The sequence below is a fragment of the Arvicanthis niloticus genome, chromosome 23 (assembly GCF_011762505.2).
Source record: "Arvicanthis niloticus isolate mArvNil1 chromosome 23, mArvNil1.pat.X, whole genome shotgun sequence".
Taxonomy (NCBI): Eukaryota; Metazoa; Chordata; class Mammalia; order Rodentia; family Muridae; genus Arvicanthis; species Arvicanthis niloticus.
Window position 1 is genome coordinate 35,690,927 of NC_133430.1, and position 12,971 is coordinate 35,703,897.

The 12,971-nt window shown below is 50.4% G+C and overlaps 1 protein-coding gene across 3 annotated transcripts in view; it reads right to left on the reverse strand.

The window, feature by feature from the left end:
* Positions 1 to 1,203: 1,203 nt before the first annotated feature.
* The window catches only part of Galnt16 (polypeptide N-acetylgalactosaminyltransferase 16), an 84,811-nt gene continuing 73,043 nt past the window's right edge, over positions 1,204 to 12,971 (reverse strand). For all 3 annotated transcript variants that reach the window (XM_076921840.1, XM_076921842.1, XM_076921841.1), the window contains 3 exons: positions 7,945 to 8,086; positions 6,926 to 7,051; positions 1,204 to 3,371 (listed from right to left, as the gene is read on the reverse strand). In XM_076921840.1, coding sequence (XP_076777955.1) covers positions 3,234 to 3,371; positions 6,926 to 7,051; positions 7,945 to 8,086 — 406 coding nt within the window. In that variant the 3' untranslated portion in view covers positions 1,204 to 3,233. The remainder of the gene's footprint in view (positions 3,372 to 6,925; positions 7,052 to 7,944; positions 8,087 to 12,971) is intronic.

Below are 12,971 nucleotides of genomic sequence, written 5' to 3' on the forward strand. Positions count from 1 at the left end.
ATTCCATCTCCTCCCAGATAACCAGGCCTTAACTGAGCTGTTGGCAGGGAGGTCCTCTTACCATGAGAGAAGCTGTCTGGGGCCCCTCCTTCCTTGAAGAGTGGTGACTCAGACCAGCACAGGGGACAAACACCAGACAAGAGTTAGGTGTGGTCATAGGGACATTGTGAACTCCAGCCTTTCCAGGTTTCCTTTCCTGGTCCCTGGTGGGAGAGGACCACACCCTAGCCAGAGCTGTGGAAGAGTCCTGAAGCCTCCTGAAGGGCAGTGGGGCTGTCTGGATAATTTCTCACAAGTAGACATGGGGAGCAAAAGGAAGAGCCTTGGTGAAAATCACGGCCAAGTGAGTGGTGGGGGTTGCGGGGAGTACAGGTCTGCAGGGAGCATTTGAGTTTCATCAATGAACCAGCCAATAAAACAGCCAGACAAAATGAAGAAAACTGAAGCTACATTCCAAGACCCCAGGAACTGCTTTCTGCTGGACAAGCAGGAGGCTGACCCTAGCAAACACTGCTCCTGTGTCCCCAGCCTTGGAATGTCCTGCAGGTTTATGTGAGGTGCATGTGTGGGGGAGCGCATTGTCAGCCAGGCTCTAGCCTGTCCACTGCAGTTTATACATACACCGAGTCAGGACTTATTTTTATCTGGGTAGGTTCAACTTCTGATCAGAGAAGTGGTGGAGTTTGTCTATTGGTTTCCATGGAAACTGTTAGGTAGAGCATCTGCTGCCCGATCAAGCAAGCCTAGGCTGACGGGACGCTTCTAGAATGAATTTGCTGTTTCTACCCAGGAAGACCATCATGCCTGAATGCTTTCCTGTGTATAGAGCAAGAGGAAAGGCAGGTCCAAGGGACTAGAACGGCTTCCAGGGAAGAAAAAAGAATTGTTTAAAGGCAAGCACAGTGGGATGGCCATATCTATTCTGAGAAGCCCTTGAATTTCTGTTTCTAAGCAGCAACAGGGCCTGTGTGATTAAGCAAGGAACTTGGGCTCTGTCTGACACTATGCTTCCTAAGGCCCAGCATGCCCTAGTAGCAAGGCCACCTGCTGGTTCCCTACAGAACAGCTGTTCCCCAAGATACAGGAGAGGATCCACCTTTGAGCATGCTCAGTTTCATTCACTTGTACAGGATAGAGACCTGACTCCCAGGCAGTGGAAGCTAGTTGAATGCTTGCAAAGTCCGAAATAAAGGCACCAGCATATGTGGACATGTAAGAAGTGGTTTTATTCCAGGTGTGTTTCATAAAGACAGTGTCCTCTAGGAAAGCTTAGTGGCACATGCTTTGGTCAAGAAGAAAAGCAAAAACAGAGTTGGACTGAGTCCCTGCATGGGACAGCTGCCAAGTGCTGAGCTGGGTCTGACCACGGGAAATGGGGAGAGGCCCCTATCAAGGCTCTCTGAGTAGCTGTCCTCACATTCACAGAGAGAAGCCCAGGTTCCTAGCCCCAAAGTCCACGTTGGAACAGGGCCCAAGCCTCTAGAGAAAAGCCTCCACCTTAGCCCCAATTCTGTCCTGGACTGTGGACACAGAGGGTCACGGGATGGGAGGCTAGGTCTGTAAATAGCAGTGTATATATGACATTGTAACAGGATGGGCGAAGCTTAGCCACTGAGGTGAGGGGCCCCTGTGCTGAACCCAGGGGTGCAGACATATTTGGCACAGAACAGCTGAGAGGATGCTGGTGAGAGCCAGAGGTGCAAGGAAACTGCTGGAGAACCTTCCAGAGTGGGTACTACAAACCCGGTACTTGTTTCTAACTCCTGGTGATGTACAAGCTGGGCCCAGCAGAGAGGGAGATGGGGGCAGAGACCCAGATAGCTGGTAGTGCTAACCCAGAGCAAAGGAAACCAAGAAGCAGGGAAAAATCCACCCCCACCTACATAATTGCATATGTATATACACGTACAATATTCTGGAGATTTCTAGACCTTCCGGAGTGTGTAGATTCCCTATGAATATCTGGCTGTCTGGATTATGAAAGACTGGGTGCTCCTGGGGGTAAGACTGGCCTCCTTAGGCAGGCTTGCTTTGGGATAGAGACCCCAAGATTTCTGGGGTCTTTTACCCAAGATTATACTGTGTAGGCCAATGGTGAGGAGAAGGGCAGGATTCCAGGATGATACCAACCTACAGTCTCCATGTTCTCAGTAGCTGGAGAGGAGAGAGCAGGTTATTCTGTACACAGACAGGACTCACTATCTAGCTTTGCAGCCTACTCCAACAGCTGGCCTTTGTAAAGGGCCTTAGCATGATGTTTTGACCTGGAGGGCTTGGTCTCTACTGACTGGGAATGGTTATACTCCAGAAAGGGGGTCCAGTTCTGACTAGCCACTCTGCCTCATGATGCTATGTGTACAGAGGCAAAGACCTCTGAGAAAGTAGGAGTCCAAAACAGTTCTCAAAGGTGAGGGTATTTCAGGATGCACGACCCAGGAGCCAGTTGGTGGGGACAGGCCCAAGCGTGAGGTCTCGGCCTGACATATGACTAAACAGAAATGAAATCTACTTAATAAATTATACCCCAGACCCCTCTCCAGCTTCCTGTTAAGGATATGGTCACCTAGAGGGGCTGCAGGCTTATGTTGGCCTTGGGGCCTGGGGCTGGCAAAGCAGGGACAGGGTGATGTCATGGAAAGAGACCTTGGTTTCCTGGCATGTCACAGTTGGCTGCTTCTCTGGCCACATTCTTCTGTGAATCCCCATCCTCTGCTCCCTGGATGCATCCCTCCCTCACCCACCCACTGGACCAGGCGAGCCTCTCAGTCCTTCCTGTTCTCTAGCTGCCTTGCCTTCAGTCTCTTTACACACGACACCACCTGTCCTCTTGTGTTGACTTCAGGCTAGCCCCGTGACCCAACTTGATCTTTCTGTAGGTTTCTGTCCTTGTCCCCTTTAGGCAACAAGGGCAAGGCCCACACACCACTGCCTGGAGCCCCAAAAGGGCCAAGGGAGAAGACAAAGGGCCAGGAGCAGCTGCCACATCTCTGCTGAGGACAGCTGCATACTAACCATCTCCTCTCCCAGGGCAAGACTGGGGTGGCACAGAGGGAGTGGGGCACGCCCCTGCACCCTGCCTGAACTAGCTTTGGAGAAATGCGTGGTAGGGGTGTGTACTGATGATCCAGTAGAAACGTGAGGAGATGGGAAATAGCCCACTTGACACTCCCCCACCCTAACCCCTTCCAGTCCCCAAGTCTCATGCAGAAGGTACAGGAGGCTGGGGGCTACCATCATGTGTGTGGCAGCACTTGCCAGTGCTGGGCCTGGGCATCTGTCTGACATTTGCTTGTCACCAGCTGGGCAGGCTTTGTCTCCAGGCAGAGGCCGCTGACAGAGTGCTGAATGAAAGAGCCTTTCCTTCTCCATTTCTGGGTGGAAGGGAGAGGGAGGAAGGAAGAAGAAAATGATTTTTAAAAAATTACAGTATGTGAGCTGGGGTGGGGCTCTGTGGTACAGTGCTTATCCAACATGCACAAGGCTGCGCCCCATGCCCAGAACAGGGCTGAAAAGTAGTTTGTACCTTCATTTCATGATCATGCACACAAATCACATACACCTTTAACACACAGCACTCATTAATTTGTGTGTGTGTGTGTGTGTGTGTGTGTGTGTGTGTGCATGTGCCTTCATGGAGGCCAGAGGTTCACGTCAGTGTCTTCCTGTATATCACTCTATCTTATTTTATGATCCAGGCTCTCACTGAACATGGACCTCATCAGTTCAGCCAGACTGGCTGGCCAGCAAGCTGCAGGGATCCTGCTCTGTCCAGCTCCCCCAGTGCTGAGATCACAGGCTGAGCCTGGCCTCTTATGTGGGTGCTGGGGAGTCTACACTGAGGTCCCCGTGATTATACAGCAAGCACTTTAACAGCAGTGAGGTCATCACCCCAGCCCCCAGCCCCCCCCCCCCCCCATTGAAAACAGACCGTGTCTGTCTCTGGGTGTTCACTTCTGCAGTATGGGACAAAATTACTGTACAGATCAAAGGAAGTAACACGCCCATGGGCTGTGTCTAATCTGGAAGTGTGGTTTTTTTTGACCTGTGAGGCATCATTTTAAAACCCATCTTGGCTGTCACATAAAACACCCGCGTCTCCAGTTTTCCTTTGGACCCTAGGTTCAATTTCTGTCAGATGGCTGGGCCGAGGCTCCCCCTGCTCTCTGCTTTAGGCAGTGTTCTCATTCTCTAGCTCCTGGACTTGATGTTTCTCCCCTAGCACCTCCCCCACCAGGTCCCTGCAGGTCCCTGCAGGTACCAAGTTAGTGACCTGTGGTCAAGGGGAATCTCTTCTCTATGGGAACAAGGCTTTCTTCTTCCTGCAACCCTACATGCCTGGCCTGGCCTGGCCTGCAATCAGGAGTCCTAGTACCTACACCCTCAAGTGGGAAGTGGCCATTGTCACCTTTACAGTCGTGCAGTGGGGTGGGGGTGGGAGACTGGAGTCCTTCTATGTCAGAGTCACAAAGGGATCCTAGAATTTTCTTCTCCCAAGCTTGACAAGGTAAAGGGGAAACCTGTTTCCATAGAACATTTCAGAAAGGCCTGGCTAGAGGATGCTGTGTTATACAGGATCTGGAGAAGAGATATTAGGCAGAGGCCCGGGTTTGGAGAAGACTGAATAGCAGCAGACACCAACTCTCTGTTTCTTGCCGACTTTCCTTCCCTGAGACCATATCCCTTTTCTTATCTTCCTATGAGGCGGCAGAGCTCACAACTCTGAGACTGGATCCCGCAGAGCTCCGAGGGAGATCGTCTGTGTTCTCACTTAAGGGACTGAGATGAGGTGCACTCAACTATGGAGATGGTATTATTTAACATTTGGCTTAATTTCCACAGGCACACCTGCATCTCCAGTTTTTATTTGGACACCCCACTGCTCTTCCAGCCTCTCACATTTGACTTCATTGGCTAAACCTCCAACGACATCAAGCTGGAAATACTATAGCTTCTTCTCTTGAAGGAAGAAGCAAAGGCCCGGGTGGCTCAGACTTGGTATGCAGTTCTCACTAATGCGGTGGCGCCCCTTTTACCTCCCTCACCAGGTTCCTGGAGAGCCAGATCAGGCTCTTCCTTCCCTTCTTGTACATGATTTGTGATTCCTTGGCATGGGGAAGCAATGAGCAAACGAATAGCCCACTGGTAGAACTCTTATTTCCACCAGGACTTCTAGGCAGTCTTTCCCACCAGCTCTCCCAGCCACCCAGCTCTGAGGCTGTGCAGACATCACACGTGTTCTGGTACTCTCCTAGTCCCAGTCTCAGCATTAGCATCCTCTGGCAGCGCAGCAGCCAATTATTGTATGAGCGAGAAACCTGGAGAATGGCTGGACTAGAACCTGCTGACTCCACTGCATCCTGTCTAACTCTCAGGAGCCTCATGGACATGTGCAGCCCAACTGGCCTGAGTTAGAATCAAGGCCAATTAGAGACCAGGAAGGAAAGCTCAGAATCCAGAATGGACTGACAGTGGGGAGCTGTTCATCTGTCCTCCATGGTGGTGAGAGATGTGGCACCCAGAGTGCTGTGGGTTGGGGAGGATGGCTAGCCGGGCTTGTAGGAATATAATGCATACAGCCTGTGAACACATGGATCCTGGGGAATCAGGTTGTCAGGATTGGCAGCAAGGGTCTCTATGGTCCACAGGGTGCTTTGATAGAGAAGTATTTGAATGGGCTGCCTGGGAAGAAGCCAGGAAGCTCTGACTTCAACATAGAGGTGTTCAAGGGCTCCAGGCTCTCCTCTCAGAAAGGGGTTGAGGCTCCAGCAGAGGGGCAGACTGCACCAGCCCCACTGCAGGACAGGGCAGAGGTCAAGTTACATCTCCTAGGCTAAAAGCTAGCAGAAGTGGCCAGTAGGCCCAGCAAGCAGGCCATAGAGTGTGCTTCCCCGCCACCCAGGCCCCCATTCTCATACACAAAGACTGGAAGGAGAGAACCTGGCTGTTTTTCCAGAACAGAATAACAAACTGCCACTCATCCCTAAAGAAAGAATTGACCCAGGCAAACAGCAGAGGCGTGGGTGGAAGCCCTGCAGGCCCAGGCTGAGAGCCAGGCCCCTCCTCACCCTTTGCAGGACTATAAGCAGGCTGTGTTACCAGCAGGGCGGAGAAGGGCTGCAGCAGCCTGGGCCTTGGATCCCATGCTCTGGGGAACAAGGAGCCCCTTTAACCAGGAAGAGTGCAGCAGCAAAGAGAGGGGCTGACTCTGGCAATCTAGTATCTCTGTCACTGGCTGTTGTGTGCCATGGGCAAGTGACAATGCTTTTCGGAGCATTAGTTTTTCCTTCCACAAGTAACCCTGAACTGTTTCCTAGGACACATCTGAGGGTAGTCATGTGAGCTTGCAAATCACTGTCTCTGGACCTCAGATTCCCAGCAAGCCAGGAGCCAAGAGCTCCTTACTAAGTTCTGGCTTAAGTCTGTGGGTCAGGAGTCACACTGAGTCTGGGTTTAAATCCTAATTCCTTCTACTCTTCCCAGCTGTGGGAGCTGATAGCCTGTGCCAAGGGAGCCTTGGTTCACTCACTACACAGTAGGGCTGGTTGAGAACTATCTTACCGGGTGGTTGGAGGAGGAGGCTAGATGGTTGTGGATGTGAGCCGTTGTCTAGCAGAGTATGGGTGTCACAGCTAGTTCTTACTTGAGCTTTGTAGTTGTCACCAAAGGCTGGACAAGCAGCATTAGCAAGACAAATGGGTCCTGCCCCCAGACTGGCAGGACTAATGTTAAACAAACACTTAGCGGCAGCGTCTGCTCATGAATGAAATGATATCCTGGGCATAGATGGTGCCAGAGGCTCCTCAGATTCTCATTCGAGAGGCTTATCTGCGAGCACATGCCTCAAGCTGGGACTCCCCTGTCAGGGCACAACTGCTCACTGTCCCTTGGGGCTGTTGGACATCTATGCCTGGCAGTGGAGGCTTACCTGCTTGCCTTCTTTAGGGTTACACGCTTGCAATATTACTGGGGATCCAGGGGAAGACATTAAGGTGGAGGTGGCAGCCAGACATTTCCCCTGCTGCTGGATAAGGTGATCACTAAATATCCATGCCTGCAAGACAGGGAGAGGACAGCTCTGGGTGGACAGGTGATTAGAGTACCTGTCTATGGGTAGACAGGTGATTATGCAGAGTCCCAGGATTTTTTTTTAGACTTTTTTTTTACAAATAACTGTAGAAGCTAAAGGAGAGTATTCATTGTACAGTTTCCGTCTTGCTTTATGTTAGAAAATGTTCACAGTCAAATATTAAGATGAGGAAACTTAGCTGGAGCTAACCAGAGGGGAGTTAAGGAGGCCCCAAGGGATGCTGGAGAGAGGGAAGAAGGAAGAAATACAGGGCCTGGCTGGGTCCATGATGGGGTCTCCATAACCTGCTCTAGAGCTGATGAGGGTATGGTACTCATGCATTAGCTATGTGCAGAGTCCTGGAGACCTGCAGCCCACTGCACACATCCAAACTGTACACCAGCATAGACCTGGGCAGCATTTCTTCCTTTAGAAGAGGATGTGAGGGGCCAGAGAGATGGCTCTGTGGTTAAGAAAACTGGTTTCTTCCCCAGAGGTTCTGAGTTCAGTTCCCAGCAACCACATGGTGGCTCACAACCATCTGTAATGGGATCTGATGCCCTCTTCTGGTGTGTGTCTGAAGACAGCGACAGTGTACTCACATACATAAAATAAATCGAGGGAGGGAGGGAGGGAGGGAGGGAGAGAGAGACAGAGAGAGAGAGAGAGAGAGAGAGAGAGAGAGGAGAGAGAGGGAGTGAGGGAACCAGAGATGAAAAGGAATGGGTATATAGCAGGAGCAAAATGTGGGGAGCCCTGGGAAGGAGATTTATGGATAGTGGAGAAAATGGGGACAAAAGTGAGCAGAGAGAAGCCCTAACCCCACTCCTGGCCAACGCTCTCAGATTCCCTTCTGTTCTTAGCCCTAAGCAGCTTACCTGGGCTGGTGGAGGGCTCTTGGCAGACCCTCTGCATATCCCCATTCCAAGCAGGAGGTCGCCAGCTGTGTTCTGGCCTTGAGATTCTAAGCAGTTGACTCCTTGCTTAATGACACCAGGGAGCACTTCCTTCACCGGGACACTGAGGAGAAAGGTGGTGTTAGGCTGCTTCTCTTCTCTGGCTTACTTACCCTTTCCTCCAGAGGGTAGCCACAGTCACTGAGGTCTCTAGGGCTGGCAGTCTGGGGAGGTAGTGGGGTGTTGGGAGCTGACTTAAGCAGAAAGCGGCTAGATCAACTTTGCAGCCATCTGGAACCATATACCCTGATGAAAGACTTGGTTGTCAAAAGCCTATAACAGCTGAAGCACACTCTGATAAATATATTGTTTATCCCACATAGCTTGTTTTGCTGTTTAGTGACCTCAGCTGTATGGTGCACGTGGTAAAGTGTTTTCACCTGTGTTCTCCTGCTTGTGTATATAAATACCTCAGAATTCCCTTCAATAAGAGAGACTTGAGGGAGACTTGAGAAAATAGAGACTGAATCACACCCTGTCTTGTCTCCATTCTTCGAGTCTCCTGCCCCAAGAGCCCCACACTCTCTCTTGACCAGAGCACTTAGCCCCAAAAGTGTTGAGGAAAAGTGTTGAGGCAGAATGAGGGTTTCAACAGTGGGGTGGGGGGAGTGGGAGGAACAGGGCTGTAAGAGGCAGGAAGAGCCTCAGTCCTAGTAGGTTCTTATGGAGACCTGAGACATAGGGGACCCTGAAGAAACACTCAGGCTTAACTCATGGACTCCTAAGCCCGGAAGTGGAGTTTAAAGGTGGCGTCAGCACCCAAAATAACAGTGAAGGGATGATTTGGGAGCAGCTAAATATGTTCAGTCTCTCACTATGATTAAAGAACGCATGTTAGAGAGCAATCGTTTCCTGTATATCTGTGTGTGTGTGTGTGTGTGTGTGAGAGAGAGAGTGTGTTTGTGTGAGTGTGTGTGTGTGTGTTTTAAACAAAGCCCAAGGTTGGCAATACCTGTGAGACTTTACCAGTGAGAGAGTGAACTAGCTCCACTTTGGGAGAGAGCAGTGTGAAATTAAGCACCAGAGCCCTTAAAGGATGCATGTCTTCGGCCCAAGAATGCCAGTTTAAGGAATTTAATGAAAATAAACTGGCTGTGTTAAAAGATATTCGTATCAGAATGACTGATACTGAAAGCAGTGGAAATTTCTGCTTACCCAGCAGCTGGCATGGGCTAGATGCATGCACAGGATAGAAGCCCTGCACCCATTACAAATGACTGTGAGAGAAAACCTGCTGCTGAGGGAGGCTTAGAGCTATCACATTATTAAAACATCTCATGTGCCGGGAGAATGCTTAAACACATGCACACATGTGCACACGCACAGTGATAACCTGTGGGTAGCAAACCCAGAGAGGCTGCCATCTGTAGCTGACACGGTGTTGTATGCTTGGTTTTGGGAGGTCCGTGAATTATGCATCTATCACAAACTATCAGGGAACCAGGAGTGCTCAGTACTTAACCCTGGGCCTGATGCTTCCTGCTCCCCAATGCCTTTGAGAGAGCCTGGACCCCGGGAGGAGACATGTCTGCCATTCCTTAATGTGGACAGCCTTGCAGAATCTCAGCCAAAGCAGGTCTTCCTCAGGCTGTTCAATAGACCACGGGATCCCAGTACTGATTTGCTCTCCGGGAGCCTCAGAGAGCTCCTTTCACTCCGCCTCACACACCCTGGTAGTAGCACCCAACCACCTAGACTTCCCTTCAGAACCAGAACCTTCAGGTCCGGAGCAGAGATTGTAACTGCAGGTCCTGTGCTTAATGGGGCCATCAGACACATTCCATCTGATCTGCACAGAGGGGTTACTGCTGCCTTTAATCAGTTGGCAATTTAAAAACAAGAGGGCTGGCAAGATGGCTTAGTAGGTGAAGGTACTTGCTGCTAAGCCAGACAACTTGAGTCCAATCCGAGGGACCCACACAGTAGAAGGAGAGAACTGACTTCTATGACTTGTCCACACAAACATCCAAGTCCCCACCAACATTAAATAAATACATTAATTACCATCTTTTTAAAAAAGGCCTAAGGTGGCTCCGTTAATGAAGTGTCCGCCACACATGCAACAAAGACCTGAGTTCAGATCCCAGCACCCATGTAGAACCAGGTGTGGTCACTTGTATGTGGAACCCTAGTGCAGAGGGTGGGTGGGGACAGGCAGCTTCTCACTGTGCTAGCAAACCAGTCTAGTCAATTGGTGAACCCCAAGTTCAGTGAGAGACCCTGTCTCAAGAGATATGGTGGATCGTAACAGTGGAAAAACATCCAGCTCTGGCCTTTCACTTCCACCCACACAAGCATGCACTTCTGAACACATGTACACACACACACACACACACACACACAAATTAAAACCTTTAAGGTCATAGGGCAAAACCCGAGTCTAGCATCTCTTGGAAGAAATGGAAAGATCAAGCTCACTGAGCCAGGGATCCAGGAACACTCACCGGCTTGTACTAAGGGACAGCTGCACCTCCCACCCTTCACCCCATTGCTTGACTTACTTTCTTTGCCTCTCTGACCATTGGAAGGAGCTGAGTTTGCAATTCCTACTAGGAAAAGCTTCACAGTCCCTGAGTGCTGGTTTCCCTCTCTGCACGAACACAAGCTGCCTTCTGGGACCTTTGAGAATTGTGCTCCCGGGGAATGCTTCAAGCGGCACAGGGTTATTCTGACTTCCCCCTATGTTCTTCTTGCTAGCTCATCAGCTGCCAGAGGTGAGGGGGCACTGGCCCTGTGGGGGCTCTGCCCAGTGATACTTGTGGAAGCAACTTGTGTTGGGCAGCAACATCAAGAGAAGAAGCATCTCTGCTCTGTGTCCCTGTGACAGCAGTTCTAGATGTCCAGATAGCAATTCTCATCATGTTCCTTGGTTGCCTGGCAGAGCAAACCAAGCTGTCCTGTTGATGGGTGGTCCTCTGTGTCTGCCCCTCTCCTCCCCTCAGTGACTCTCCTCTAAGAAGGACTACCATTAGACCTCACAATGTCTTCATAGAAATAGAGGTTCTATTGCATCCACTGTACAAGTTGCCGTACTCCACCTACTAGGAGGTTGTCTTGTTACAGCATACTATTTGGTTAGAATGCTTCCTGCCATCTGCTTAAAGTTATTGTAATGAGTCTTCAGTGGCCGCCATGTGACTAGCACCCTATAATGGTGCCATGCTGCGCGCATTGCTGTTTGGGACAGTCCTAATAAAAGTGATGAATTAGCACGCCAGCTGAAGCTAGGCCTGGACTCTGAGCAATGCTGTGGCAGGATTGCAGGCCGGGCTAGCAAAGTGGAAGCTCTTTTAGCCTTCTCAGACTTTGTGGTGACCACCTGAGTCCTGTGGGCAATCTACAGATCCTCCATGTGGAGGAGCATTGACGTGAGTCTGACCTACCTCTGGCTCCTCCCCCTTTGACCTAGAGCTGAGCCAGCGACATAGGAAGAAGCCACAGAACCAACAGCAGAAGCCACATTCTCTTGATTTAATGAGGCACACATAATAGGATGCCCTATCTTGGGATGAATTCAGGTTTGGGTTAGAGCACTTCTTTGACTGGGGTGAAGGTCTGGGGTGTGGAGAGGAAGGACCTAGTTCTATCTCCTCAGAATCCCTTGCCACAGGCTCCTTAGCTCCTCTATCTGGCCCAGTGTCCAAAATGCCATCCAAATGTAGGAACCTTGAAACTGGTGAGACATGGCTAATCTCAGTTCCTTGGTGTCTCAGATGTGCCATATGAACAAGGATGGGCTCCTCGCCCTTCAGGAAGAGGCACACTTACTGCATTCTCATGAATCGATGTTCAGCGCCTCTCAATTAGGGGCCAGAGGGACTGAAGCTACTTGGCTGCCAAGTTGCTTCCAAGGAGGCTGGCGTAGCTTGGCATTGTTGTTCAGGAATTTCTTAGAAATTCCCAGCAGTCAGCTTGGGCTTAGTGCTTTTCAGGCAGGCTGTATTTGGAACTTTGAGTTAGATTATCTGGGTTCAGCATCTAGCTGTTTTCCAGGACTTGGCTGTAACCTAACAATGGGGACTTTCCAGGCATCGGATATGCCCTCGGAGAACAGAGGTTCCCCCTCCTTGCAGAACTTGTAGGCAGTGAGGGTGGAGTATTCAGAAAGCTGCTGACAACACTCTCGAGAGAAAGAAGCAACAGAAGGAGCAGCTCCCCCTATTCTATGGGAAGGAGGTTGACTCCACACACTCCCCAAGTCTTGTTCACTAGAGTTTATTCACTCAGAAATATTCATTTTAAAAGTCACTTACTCAGTGATAGGCATCATAGGAGAGCCATGGACAAAACGAGCAATGGCTTCTCCACTTCTGCCTCGGGGAGCTTCTCGGCAAGTCCAGTAGATGACATCAAACTAGCCAGCTAGTGTGTGTGTGTGTGTGCGTGCGCGCGCTTGTATGATGCTGATGTGGGCTTCAGAGGAATGCCAGGGAAGACTGTCAATTTAGCGTTGAGACAAAGTGTCCCCAAGGAGGGGACAAATGAGTCAAAATCTAAAGAAGGTGAGGAAATGAGCCATGTGACCAAGACACCAGAAAGGATTTAGAATCAGGAAGAAGGGACCTGGGTGGCCCACCCCCCCCCACCCCCCCCCCCCGTCACAGTCTTGGTCCTGTCTCTCCTCCCTCAGTCCCCTTCAGAGCTTTCTCTTCGCTAGAGCAAACATTTCCCTGTGCATTTTGGGTCTCTGTGATTACATACTAATGGATGCATAATATTTGTTTAAATGGATGTATCCACTGGGCAGGCCTAAGCAGTAGCTGCATCTCATTTTCCCACAGCGGGGTCTGCGGTCAACAGCTCTGTGCTCTGATGACTTTATCTCCTTGGGATGAGTTTCCAGCAGAGAGAGAGAGTAGGGTCAAAGGTGAGGAAAGCAGCGTGGCCTCAGCTGCACAATGCAGTGTTGTCTTCCTTTGGAGACAATATTCATTTCTAGTCAGGGAGGC